This window comes from Natator depressus, chromosome 9, assembly GCF_965152275.1.
Source record: "Natator depressus isolate rNatDep1 chromosome 9, rNatDep2.hap1, whole genome shotgun sequence".
Taxonomy (NCBI): Eukaryota; Metazoa; Chordata; order Testudines; family Cheloniidae; genus Natator; species Natator depressus.
This window is the reverse complement of record NC_134242.1, coordinates 17,303,413-17,316,684: the sequence shown is the minus strand read 5'-3', so window position 1 is coordinate 17,316,684 and position 13,272 is coordinate 17,303,413. Positions and strand designations below refer to the sequence as shown.

The following is a 13,272-nucleotide window of genomic DNA, read 5'->3' as shown; positions in this document are numbered from 1 at the left end:
CAGGGCTAAAACCTACTCCCAGTGGGAGTTTCAACAGAAGCAGGACTGGGCCGCCTATTTCCTGATTATGTTGCTTTTTTTGAGACGAGACAGACATTGAAGTTTAGACGTTTAGTTGAAGACTTACATATAAAGGGCTTGACACTGCTGTGGATGTGCTTGTGCTGTTTAAGGCCTGAAGAAGTAGCAAACGTTTTACCACACTCTGGACAAGCGTGAGCACGAGCCCCAACATGCTGGGAACGAATGTGCCTCTGAAGGTTGCTGGGGTCCGTGAAAACCTGCTAGGAAATGAATACTGATTAATCAAGCAACTTAACTGCAGCAAGGGAGCCAGCAATCACAGACGACTCCTACAAGACCAGAACTGTGGTTTTGTTTTTTAAAGGCTAGAAAATTAAACAAAAACGACCTAATATTGGCTAGTTAGTATGACCAGATCTTGCTGCATTGAAGTTTTGACATTGGCTTCAACTGGAGCAGAATTGGGCCCTATGTTTTACAGGACTAGCTGATTACTCTTTGGAGCAGTGACTTAGGCAGGGTCTTTGTATAGTGCTTGCCAAAATGAGGCTGCGACTTGGTCATCGTCTCGAGGCACTACTGCAGTATAAATGCTTTATAACAGTAATGAGTGACTTGTATCAAGGAAATCCTGACCCGCAACCTAGTATCAAGGATGCACCTTCAGCATCTAGCTTTGTCTCGCTACAAAATAAAAAACATGTTGGAGCAAGTTTTGCTTCACTGAACTTAAGCAGACAAACTCCCATGGACTTCAGGGAAGCAGGAGCTGATAACAGTCTCCATAGTGTTATGTAGGATTAATAAAATTATGTATCCAGGAAATGCAAAAAGGAAAAGCCACCCACTCACACAAAAAACTAAAAACAAAACCTGTGGAATCATAAGAGGGAAATAATTCCTTGCTAGTGTGGTATAAAGAGAGCTGACTACAGCTATGCATGAATAGTCTATATAATGGGCCAGAGTCTCAGCTGGTGTAAATCGACATTGCTCCATTGGAGACAATAGCTGGGGACCTGGTCCATCATTTCTTCTTATTATTTATCTTGCAGTAGTGTCCTGAAGCCTCAATCAGCATTGGGCTCACCGTGCAAGGTGCTGTACAAACACATAGGAAGACATGGTCCCTGTCTCAGAAAGCTTAAACCAGTTAAAATAATACAAACTAAACTTAGTACAGAAAATAAAGAACTAGACTGCGGCCATATGATCGGCGCTGATCAGAGGGCAGCATGTTGTAGCACTGGCCCTGGAGCAGCTTGGAAGGGGGACTGTGTGTCTTACAGAGCTACAATCTTCTTCCTGGTTCCCAGATACCCTGGGGAGGGAGTAAACTTGCACTGCTCACCTAAGGCACCAGTGCAGGTAAGCTTCCAAGTGGGTTGAAGGAGCAGAGCCACCTACTTCCCACCCCATGTGTTCCCTCTCACCCCCTTTGCACAAGGGGGAAATCTATAGCCCCTTGGAGGCTAATTTCCTGCCCATGCTGCTACTGATCACCTGGATGGCCAGTGCAAGGTAGTCAGGGGGGTGCCTTACACACTCATATTACCTTACATGACTGCGCTATCTCAATCACAATCCGACTCAGAGAATGAGAAGGAACATGAGTCCATCCCTGCATTTCTAGCAGGAATTCCTGCTGCATGGAGGTAGATAACTTAAATAAAATGTTACCCACTCCTTTTAATATATACTAGTTCTTTTAGCAGGTCATACTAATTTGAGGGTTCACTTTCAAAATATATTTACAGTTTCCTGAGATTGGGATCAGACTGGGGGGTGGGAGGGAAGGTTCCACCCCCATTCCCAGAAAAGATGGATAGTTCTGCTAACTTGCTTGCAATAGTTAATAACCTTGATGTCATTAGGGTACAAAATCATTGCCCAAGTAAATGGGTGAAGTACACATCCCTCTTGAAACTATTCTATCTGTCTGTAAGTTCCATCCCTCACAAGGGGCTGAGTTTTGACCTCAATGGATGGAGAGTGTGCTCAACTTCCTTCACAGTCAGCGCCTGAGTGAGTATTGCATTAGGTCATCTTCGTGAGTTACCTTCAAAATCATAAGGGCAAGAAAATGAGAATATTTTAAATGAAAGCTTAAATGCTACAGAAACTGATGGGATGGCTAGAGAAGTATTGGTATGACCTCCTGTTGAGTATTGGCTGAATCTGCTCCTGACCCCCGGGTTTCCACACCCAAAACTTGTTATTATATCTCATAAAACACATGATACACAGAGAAAGGCCAAATATCCTACAAATTCCTGTACCTTGGCACAGTTTTCACACTCATAGTGCTTTCCACTGTCATGTGACATTTGATGACGTATCAAATTGGACTTCCAGTTAAAGGCCTTGGGGCACTGATCACACTTGTACTCTCTCTCTTCAGTGTGGGACAGCATGTGCTTCTCTAGGCTGTGAAGACAACAACAGGCTTCGTGAGGTCTCAACAACACCTAAAGAGGAACCCAGTTTTATCAGTGATTTGCAGCCCAAGTTAGATATGAAAATGAAGTGTCAGGAAGAGAAGTAATTTTAATAGATCACATAATTATAGAAACTAGAGGGGAAAGACCTAGAGAGCCTTATTCGGAGAAGTGCAACTCCTTTTGAGTTTTGCTCACCATCTTTCAAAATTAGGGCGATAATATTGTCTCATTGGAGCTCATCTCCATGCCAGAACAGTACATCTCCTCGTGTCTTGGCCAGCCACTTTTTAAAAAACTATTTATTTATTTAGGAAGCTTTAACAAGTGTACAAACCCTTGTCATGTAAATAGCAGAAACAAAACAATCATTACAACAGTTAGTTTTTGTTTAAAACGACATTATAGATGAATAGAGTCATCAGATTCCAACACCTATGTTGCTTCTAGTGATTTTATTAGATTGACTGAAATTTCTATACACATATTTAACAAACCAGGCATGTCTATCAAATGATAATATTCAAAAAAGTTGGACAGGTGTGCTGACGTTTTTATACAGGTGAATATACATTGGGTATTGAATAAAAGATAACTAAATATCTAGCTATCTGTCCTCTGTTTATCTGGCTGGGTACATAATTGGTGTGTTAATTTTTCCATAACCACAGCCTTCCATAGTTTTTGAACCATTCCTCTATGGTTGGGCTATTTCCCTTTTTCCAACGAGAGGCTACCAATAGCCGAGCTGCTACCAAATGAGAAATTAATTCTTCATCCCCTCTTGTCTGATCATTTCTACGAGGAGGAGTCAGAAGGATTACTGTTGGATCATCTGGCAATAAGTGTCCAGCAATTTGTGACTATGGATTGCATCCCAGTACTCTCTAATGACTGGACATGTCCAGCACATATCCATAAAGTCTCCTCTTCCACCATAATTTCTCCAACATTTATCCATTCAATCTCTTTCTATATCTATATATTTAGCCTAATTGCTGTCAGGTGTCACTGAGACACTATCTTAAAGAAATATTCTTTTATATTTGGCCAGCCACTTTAAAAAATGTATTCCTATCCTTCACTGGGGCCAGATTCTGATCTCTCTTACACCAGTGTAGATGAGGAACAACTCCAAGTGGATTTACAGTAGGATGAAACTGGTTTAAATGAGATCAGAATCAGGTCCCTAAGCATTGCAGACTAAAAGCATGTTCCCCCTAACTATCATTAGCTACATTAAATGTACTTAGTTTTGGAGTCAATTGTTCCAGCCCTTTAATAATAGAAAGACATAGAACAAACTGAAAAGAGTTCAGAGAAGTGCAACAGAAATTATTAATGTGCCCAAGCTACATGCAGGCAGAAATATTTTTAAATAACCTCTGTTGTCTGGTTACATACAAAACCTTCTCTCATATATTTAAAATTTAGGAGGACAGAGAATATCACAATATCTTATAAGCAGATACATATGGAAGACTAGGAAAAAAAAGTCTGGTACCATTACTATCAGAGCGCATGCCAACCCACCAATATGGGGACACATTCTGCAGTCCCTCCTCAGACAAAGCTCCAATGATTTCTACTGATTCAACTGACCAAAGATGGTGGGGTTTTAGTTTAGGGTCTCCAGTCTGATTTGTGATTTTCACGCTCAGCCATAGGTCATCAAAATGCTTTTTGCCCTGTGGATGCCAGTTACATTTAACTCTACCAGACTCCTCTTTCATTATGTCAGAAATGGCTGTGGCTTCCTCGTATTATATTTCTGCAAGAGTTTTGGCCAAATACTGCACCCTTTACTGGCCACCAACCCTGCATGCTGGGTGCATCTGTGCATGCAGAATGCCTCATTCATTGGATAATACTGAACAAAAGTTGGCCCAACATGTGACTGATTCAAAGTGACTGAGTTAGCTGGGTAAAAATAAAAAAGGTTGCCAAAGTGTAACTGTGAGCAGAGTCTGGAGTGTAATATTTCAAAGTGTTAATAGTTCTTTTCTACATTTGAATTTGAAGACAATATCTAATGTAGGGGAGTCACTGAACAAATGTAAATTTATCTTAAAATATTAAAGATTCGAGACATAGGACAGAAAATAAAGACTGAGTCATCATAAATAGATGTGCTGTGGTGAGAGAAACAGTGAAAAATGAGAGCCAACGCAGTCAGTCCCAGAACTACTTAAATTATTGAAAGGCTAGTACATGACAAAGACTATTCAAAGCAGAAAAATATAGAAGGGCATTCTATATATATAATAAACCAAAAGGACTATATTACATATCCTGGGGGTGGGGGGATTAAACCAAGAGACACTGAATAGGAACATTCAAAATGGTGTGCTGGCATAACGGAGAGAGAAAGAATTGGCATAGGTCCACTAATTTCCATGGAGCACTACTGATTTACCCCAGCTGGGGATCTGGGGATTACTTTGTTATTCAGATCCCTGACTTTTACTATTAAATGTCAGTAGCTGGGGCCAACTTTCCCCTGCAGCAGGTAAGCGTCAAGTGTCAAGAGACCCAGCACAGACACACAGATGGGCACGTGTGAGGAAGTTATTGCAAGGGTTATTGTGCCCACTCAATGCCTCGCAATAATTTGCAACATCTCAACGTATTCTGCACTGCAATACATTATAAGTATCTGCAGAAACCTGCTGGGACGGGAAATGTACAAATGAGTTCCACCATAGCAAATGTGTACTAAATATTTGTATACGGATTTATATATATGTATTATATTTACGGCTGAGAAGGGGCCTGATCCTGCAAGGTGCTGAGTGCCTGCCACACTCATAACTTCCTAGGGAGTTGAGGGTGCTCAGCACTTTACAGAACTGAGCCCAAAGTGCAGCGTAAAAATGCTGCTCTCACTCAGTGGCAATGAATCATCACTAGTGTTTGTTAGTTTTCACTGTACTTTAATGTTACTGCTTTTGGAATCAGATTAGATGAAAATGAGAATACACATGTTGTAACGAGGTACTTTGGGCCTGATCCTCCCCCCACTGAAGCCAAAGTCAAAGCCATTGTTTTTATCATTGTTTTCAATGGAACCAGGATACTTCCCTGTAACATTTTTTTCCAGAAAAAGGGGAAACTGATGTGTTTTTCATGGGTCCCTGTGATCATATGCAGCTTTGTGCTGCTATATGGTGATTTGTTCTATGTAACATATTTTAAGATATAGCAGACTTACGGTGGCTAGTTTTGTCATGTTTTAATTGGCCTATCACTGCTAGTTTGGGCAGAAAAAACTATGTTGTCAAACTATGAACACTATGCAGAAGTGAACTGAATTATTTCTGCCTAGTACAAGAAGAAGAATTAGATCAGGTCCTAGCTGGTGTAAATCATTGCAGTTCTACTGATTTCAGTGGTGCTATGCTGATTTATATCAGCTGTGGATCCGGCCCAGTTGCATTTAGGGTCCAGTTCATTCACAAATAAGGGCTTCAAAATTAGGCCTTAGTGTGCAACCTACACATAATAACTGTAAGGTTAAATAAAGAATGGTCTTATCAGTGTGTCCTAAACAAATCTGATTCTGTTGTCATATGTATTCTGTTTTAGAAGATGGGGTCAAATTCTGCACTAACTTACACCTTCTGCATTCCTACTGAAACCAATACAGAATCGGACCTATGATTTTAGTGGGTCTGATTTTAAGTGGCTCTTCCTACCTTTGTAAATCTGGAAACACTTGATCACACTCTTTACATTCTTGAATGTCACGCATGTTCCGGAGGTCATTTTCATTGTCAAGCTTTTGTTGAAAGTCCTCCTCCACCATAGAAAATGCTGAGTGAGGTGTGCTGCAGGGGAATTTCTGATGGTCTACTAGTTCCATCTTGGACTCAAATAGCTGGTCACAATCCTCACAACGATACTGGCGCTCCTCTGGAAGGCAAATTAATTGGTTATGTGTTGTAGGAGAAAAGGTGCAGTGAGACAAGTTCTTCAACAATGGTCTTCAGACATATTTTTAACTACCATTTCATCAGCTATCCCACTGCTTTGCAATAAAACCTGTGGCCATTCAGAGAACAAGGAAGAATCTGAGAAGAAATTAGGAGAAAGGATTTTTCATTTCTCCAGGTTTTTTTTAAATCAGTGCAGTATAATCCATTACCCACCTTGGCTATTTCTGATAGAGGATCCTAAGATTAACACAAGACACAAATCATTATCCTCAAATACTGTGGTGATGGGAGCTCAGTGGATGGACAGATAGAAGTGGGCAACCCCGACATTTTGGAGTGAGGTCTAAACTGATTCAGGCACAAACATTTGTATTAAAATGCCCTATAGGATATTTTTGAAGGTTTTAAAGATACTTTGACATTTCCTCTCCTACCCATGTGTGACAAAGTGGGGATTTTCCCTTGTTATGTTATATGTGAGTCTGACTGTTGAGCCTATGTGAGTTTTACTGTTTTGCATGAATACTGCATGTCCCTCAGTTTCCCTGTGTGCTGCACCAATACCTCAGTGGTGGGAATAGGGGTGTGTGACTTTGGCTGAGACCTCTGGAGCTGGTGAGGCTGCTCCAGATGTCTGCATGTATGCTATGACCATTGCCCTTTGTAACCTGAGACCCAGGAGTGGGATGTGACCAGGTGACTCTTTGCCAGGGAAGCAAGACAAAGACGAGGAGGAGGAGCAACAGGGGTGTCTGAGGTCAGGTCACTGGAAGCTGGCAGTCTGCTTGGGGGGACTGGAAAAGGGGGAGTCCAGGGCATCTGGCCCAGGATTCCGCAAGATGGACTTGGCTGAAAGTCACTGATTTCTGTGCTAACAAGTACTGTTCTACACTGTGTTCCTGTCGAATAATAAACCTTGTGTTTTACTGGCTGGCTGAGAGTCACATCTGACTGTGGAGTTGCGGTGCAGGGCCCTCTGGCTTCCCCAGGAGCCCCGCCTGGGTGGACTTACTGTGGGAAGTGCACGGTGTGGAAGGGGTTGCTGAATGCTCCGAGGTCAGATCCAGGAAGGTCGAAGCTGTGTAAGCTTCTTGCCTTGGCGACAGTATGCTCAGAGAGAGAAGACATGCTCCCCCAGAGTCCTGGCTGGCTTCATATGCAGTAGATCCAGAGTATCGCCCGGTGACTCCATGACACCATGCTCTGAATAAGCATCCAGTTCTGTCCAGTTTAAGTCACTAGGCTGTGCCATTGATTTTAATGAGAGCAGGGCCAATCCCTATATATTTCTTATCAAAGGCCACCATAAAAATGAACTAGTATGATGAGTGTGGAGTTATTTCACAAACAAAATCTAATCATACTTGATATTCTTATTAACTGAGTGAGATTCTAAAATATCAACTAGGAATGCCAGATCCTCTAATGCAGATTTTTTTTCCATCTGTTAAATTGTACGTTGATTGTCTTTGTGTCAGGTCACATGTCCTAGTTTTATTTCTATCCTATCAGTATTGCAGCTGTAAAAGTTATGTGGGCTCTGATTCAGAAAGGCACTTAAGCACATATATAGCTTTAAGCATGAATAGTCTATTTGTGTAGTCACATGCGTAAAGTTAGGCACGTGTTTAAGTACTTAACAAAAAGGGGGTCAAGGTGGGAAACCTACCCAAAGAAACTACCACTATAAGAACCTGATTATGTAGTCCTTACTCAGACAAAACTCCCAGTGAGGCCAGTTATATATTAAATTAGTTTAAAAATTAGCCAAATTAGTAAAACAAAAGATTGAGAATGTGTCTATCTGTGTGTGGTTGCAGAGCATTTTACAATGATGCATTAATTACTCTAACTACATAGAATAGTCATGGAGAACACTGCACTTTAAAAGGATGACATTTTCAGCAATGGCTTGACAAAGTTACTATTTATCTCCTCAATTTTTTTAAAAAACTGCAGAGGAGAGGAAAGGGGCAAAAATCCTGCTCTTTATATCCACGGGTGCGGGGAAGGGGTAAATTAAGCCAGTGTGGAAACCTGAGGAAGCCCCTATGTATGATTTCTGAATGTTCAGGCAATGGCTGGTGCTCCACTTCCCCCCAGTACACTCTAGCACAACCCTCACCCCCTACACACAGCTGGGTATTGGATGAGACCCTACACGCAGCCACAGTAGTGATATAAACGCAGCCCTTTGCACTGCAGACAACAGGGCATTCCTTTATAAACACATTGGACGTCTCTTGGAGTCTATATAATTTGTAGGATATGAATAACTACTTACGCATTCTTTACTCAATTCCAATTGCAAAGCCTAATTGTACACTCAGTTACACCTGTCCAACCCCACTGCAGACAATGAGGTTGGGCATGGTCAGTGTAATAGATCAGGGTAGAGGTAGAAAGTAGAAAGTTAGGTTGTAGAGATACAACTCCAAGAAAAATGTGGACAGTGGAATCTTTATTAATACTAATGCAGGAGGCAGAAAAAAATCCTGGAAAGAGTCTGCAGGGTTGGCAGGTAAAAAATAGCTCTTTGCTTGTGAATGGAGCAAGTCTGATCTGGAATGATTGAGAGACAGTAAGCACAAAACCTCACAATGCCATTTTTTCAGTTACTTTTCAGAGCACAAACACATTTTAAAGAAACTTGCAGACAGGGTGCCGGAGTGAGTCTCAGGATACAGTTCACATAAGCGGCATCATGCACTCCTGTAGTTTATGAATGGCAGAAAATCCCCCAAAAGCGATTTCAGCTCACTCCCAGGCAATCTTTCATTATTTATTTTAGGGGCATTTCATTTCTAATCTTGAAAAACATTGAAAGTTAGAAAGGTTAACAATTAAGTCACATCAGCAATGGGGATATTATCATTGTCACAGACAACAGTAAAACTTGTTGCCGAGTTAACAGCAGTTTCAGTCATATTTAATAATTGCGCACTATTAATGTATTTACTGCCAGGGTTTGCAAAGAAATAGATAGATAGATAGATAGATAGATAGATAGATAGATAGATAGATAGATAGATAGATAGATAGATAGATATGCTCCTTCTTAGCTACACTGCTGCAATCCCATTGATTTCAGGCAGGTTCCACCAGCAAGACATTTGCCCAACTTTTCATTTTAATGACATTTTGTATCAAACTAGATAGGCTCGAGTAAAAAGTTGCTAACCATGAATATCTGGAGCCATTGTTTCATGTGAATAATCTTCACTCTTCATGAATAGTAACAGCTCCTCTCCTGGGTCAATGTCTGCGACAACTCTGTAGAATATCTGAAAAACAGAATCACAGTGAATTTCACAAGAGGTAAATGTGTACAGAGTAATGCTTGTGGGCGGAGCAAGGTTTAAATATGGCACCAGATCCTCCACTTATTTAAGTGGGTGGAGCTCCACTGAAGTCAATGGAGCGACGCCAATTTATATTAGCAGAGAATCTGGCCCCATACCTTTTGCTCTTTGGGTCCTATGGAAAAAAGATTTTGCTTTTCAATGAACTATGCCAAGAAATGAGCTGATGATGAGTGGAGGGTTGTGAATGTCGCTGTCAATTCACAAATCTTCCAGTAATACATATCCTATTGACAAATCATCAATAAAACAAGTTCCCTGCTGCTCTGCCAATGAGATAGGAATGTACCCTAAATAAGCCTTTCCAGATTTATACACAGACAGTCTGATTCTCTTCTTGATTACGCTGGTGTAAATTAGGAGTAACCCCACTGAAGTCAGTGGCGTTGCGCCACTTAAAAGCAAGGGAGAGAGAACAAGCTGGATTAAAATGTGCTCATCAGGGGAAAAAGGTTCTGCAATGACATGTTATGAGAGGTTTGTACAGAACAGTGCTGCTGATTATCCCTTAGCTTCAAACGTGAATCAAAAGGGAAATTTGCCTACGATGAGAAAATGGCCCAAGGAGCCCATCAGCAGCCAAACAGCATACACAGCTGGTGATAAACCTACTGCCCGTGGAGTCTATCAAGAAGCTGGATGTCACAGCTGGAGGAAAACCTTACAGAGTCTGGCATTTGGGTTTTGCAGTAGTTATCAGGAAAGAATGAAGAGGAGAACCAGTGCAATGCACTGGGGTAAATAGGGCCGCATACTTTTTGGCCAGCATGTATCCTGGAGAAAACTCATACTTGTGATTGTGAGATTTTCAAGGAATTGAGTAATTATGACTTCATGAGAAGACAACAAAGTCTATCTTTCCCCTGTTGTTTCAGAAGGAAAGGTGCAGAACAGGAAACAAAGCTCCATTAGGCATAGTCTAGAGGCAACTCAATTAACATCGGCAAATTTTAGTAAACTTGTTGAATGCAAACACTTGAAAATGATATTTTGCTAGGCTCACAGATGCTGGATCAGCATTTTCTCTAAAACTACTGACTCTCAATACTAATTTTATTGAGTCCAGAGGAAGGCAACTGTTAGCAACCATTTAAAAACATTTGTTTGCAAAAAACCACCTTACATCTATTTTTTCCTTGCAGACATATCTTAATTATTGCACAAAAATACAAGATTAACCCATGTGCCGTTATCATTTTTCTCCAGTAGATGGCCCTAAAACCCAATTGTTTATTTTTTTATAAGGGGCCTCAACCACAAATATGCGCTAAATATCTAAAAATAACTTAATGAGGCGCTTCCTCTGATTTTTTTTTGTTTTAAGACATTCTGTGGCTTGTTTTGAGAACAGCAGGTCAGCCACCTGAAGTGTGCAAGCAGTGCAGTTATACTGAAGTAAGCACCAGCATTTTTACAAGACAGGCTGAGATCATTTCACACAAGAAATTCTGAGGAAAACGCATCAGTCACAATGTACACATGCTGCAGCCTACTGTTTGCTGTGTGCTTTCCCAATAAAAGCCGTGAGTAGGAGTTTGTGCGCAACTTCCCCTCCCATTCTGTCAAGATTACAACTCCCTTTTCTTTTACACTAAGAGCTGTCCTGGTCAAACCGTCATTTGGATTTTCTTGGTCTTTTTTTATCTTTTAGATAAATGCTTATAAGTCACATGTTTCATTCTGGAATTCTATTTCCCTTTAGAAAACAATGGACTTCTCTCAACAATTTGAATCACCTCCTTTGCTGGCAACTCTCAAAGGTTTAACTTATTAGCTTCCTTTCCAACAGCATGTTGACATTTGAATTGTGACATATTGGAACTGCAGTGAAACCTTGCAATAGGGAGTGCAGCCTTCACACATATGGCAAAGGATTTTAAGGAAGTACTATGATATCACAGTCTCATTGGGCTTGATTCTGTTTTGATTTATACTTGTGTAAATCCACAAGGACCTCTATGAAGTCCTTCCGGCTATATTGGTGTAAAACCAGATCAGAATCAGGACCCTTGTCTTGCTCTGCTAATACTATCAGTTTTAATCTTATTATTGCCTAATTTAAACAAGCACATGAAATCAAAGTGGAACATTCAAAATGATAGGGTGACAAAGATTTTAAAAGTACCCTTTTGTAGGATATACATAAATTAATATTGCAACCGTCCTTAAGGAGCCTAATTAACATCTGTGAAGTTTCATGTGCATATATATTAAAAGAGAGAAATATGTGACTACGGTAGCAATACTGGATTTATTTGATGGAGTTTAAAAAGGTGACATCGCAACTCATGAATGGTACAGTGACTCTGAGACCGAGTGATTTTTAACTTCACTGAGTTCATTCTCAATTTTAAGCAAATGTTTATTGTTCATGAGAATGTGAACGTCCAGCAGAGAGCAGTGCCAGAGGAAAGGGAGGTTCTGAGCTTGCCTCCCCCCACAGCTATGCTGATGCACCTCAAGTTTGAGCCACAAGACCTGTTATTATAGTCTTCTCTTGAGAAGATACTGCCAATTGTGACAAATGATGCAGGGGATTTGTGATGTGGACTTTGGTGCACCAGGGACTTGGTTTGGGCAACCAAACTCATTTGATCAAAGACTGAAACCCATTTAAGTGAAGCCAGCTTTTAACTTCTGCAAATAAATCTGATGTCCACATGCATCCACAGAATATTTGCTTTAAGCAACATTTGTTTTTCCATTTATTAAGACAGATGTATTTAAATCTGAGTCTTTTTTCTGGAAGTATAATGGTCTCCATGCACTTGAAAGGTAATATTAAGTTATATATAGACTGATGAGCCTCAGACAAGCCTAAGCTGCTGACTGACCAATGGGTGGACGCATGACATTCAGTCTTGGAAATACCCAAAGGCACTCCTGCAGTCCTTCTTCATGCAACTTCCTTTGCCTCCAAAGATAGTTCCATGCATGGGAAGAGTGCAGGATTGCGCTTGGAGTGGGATAAATGTTTGACATGGTGGAATCATAAATTGTGTGGCTAATGCACTGTATAATGGTTTGAAGACTGGCCACATTATGGATGTCAACAAGAACCTGTTATTTCAACATTTGCTAAGCTTTTATCAAATGAAGTTTGTCAAGATTCTGCAGGTTTGCACACACACACACACGCACAGAGGCTTTCAGAATGTGTGACATCACACATACCCTGAGCCACATTGCCCCAAGTCCTAGACAAGGTGTGCAGGATGGTTGAGAGAGTGAGGAATCTTCTGTTCCCACAGTACTCCCCATACAAGGGTTAGAGTCAGTAGAAGCTCCTGAGCTCAGAAGAGCCCAAGGACTTCTCCTTTCTGGACCTGATGCAACTCCCACAGAAGACAGTCCATGCACCCTACTTTAAAAGAGCAGAGAGGAGGAAGGATCATGACTTTGCCCACTGCACTGACTTGCACAGCTGGACCCCAAGGGATGCAGTCCCTTGGCACAGGGAAGAGCTTGGGGAGAGAGCACCACTGAAGCACAATCCCTGCCAGAGCTCTCTCT

General features: G+C 41.0%; 1 protein-coding gene across 8 annotated transcripts in view; it reads right to left on the bottom strand.

Annotated features, from left to right (window-relative positions):
- Positions 1-13,272, bottom strand: part of MECOM (MDS1 and EVI1 complex locus) — a 249,768-nt gene that overhangs the window by 36,195 nt on the left and 200,301 nt on the right. For 5 of the 8 annotated variants that reach the window (XM_074963598.1, XM_074963600.1, XM_074963605.1 and 2 more), the window contains exons 3-6: positions 9,579-9,681; positions 6,158-6,374; positions 2,304-2,451; positions 128-284 (exon numbers count right to left, since the gene is read on the bottom strand). In XM_074963598.1, the coding sequence (XP_074819699.1) occupies positions 128-284; positions 2,304-2,451; positions 6,158-6,374; positions 9,579-9,627 (571 nt within the window). In that variant the 5' untranslated portion in view covers positions 9,628-9,681. The remainder of the gene's footprint in view (positions 1-127; positions 285-2,303; positions 2,452-6,157; positions 6,375-9,578; positions 9,682-13,272) is intronic. The other 3 variants (XM_074963599.1, XM_074963601.1, XM_074963606.1) reach the window with 1 other exon arrangement.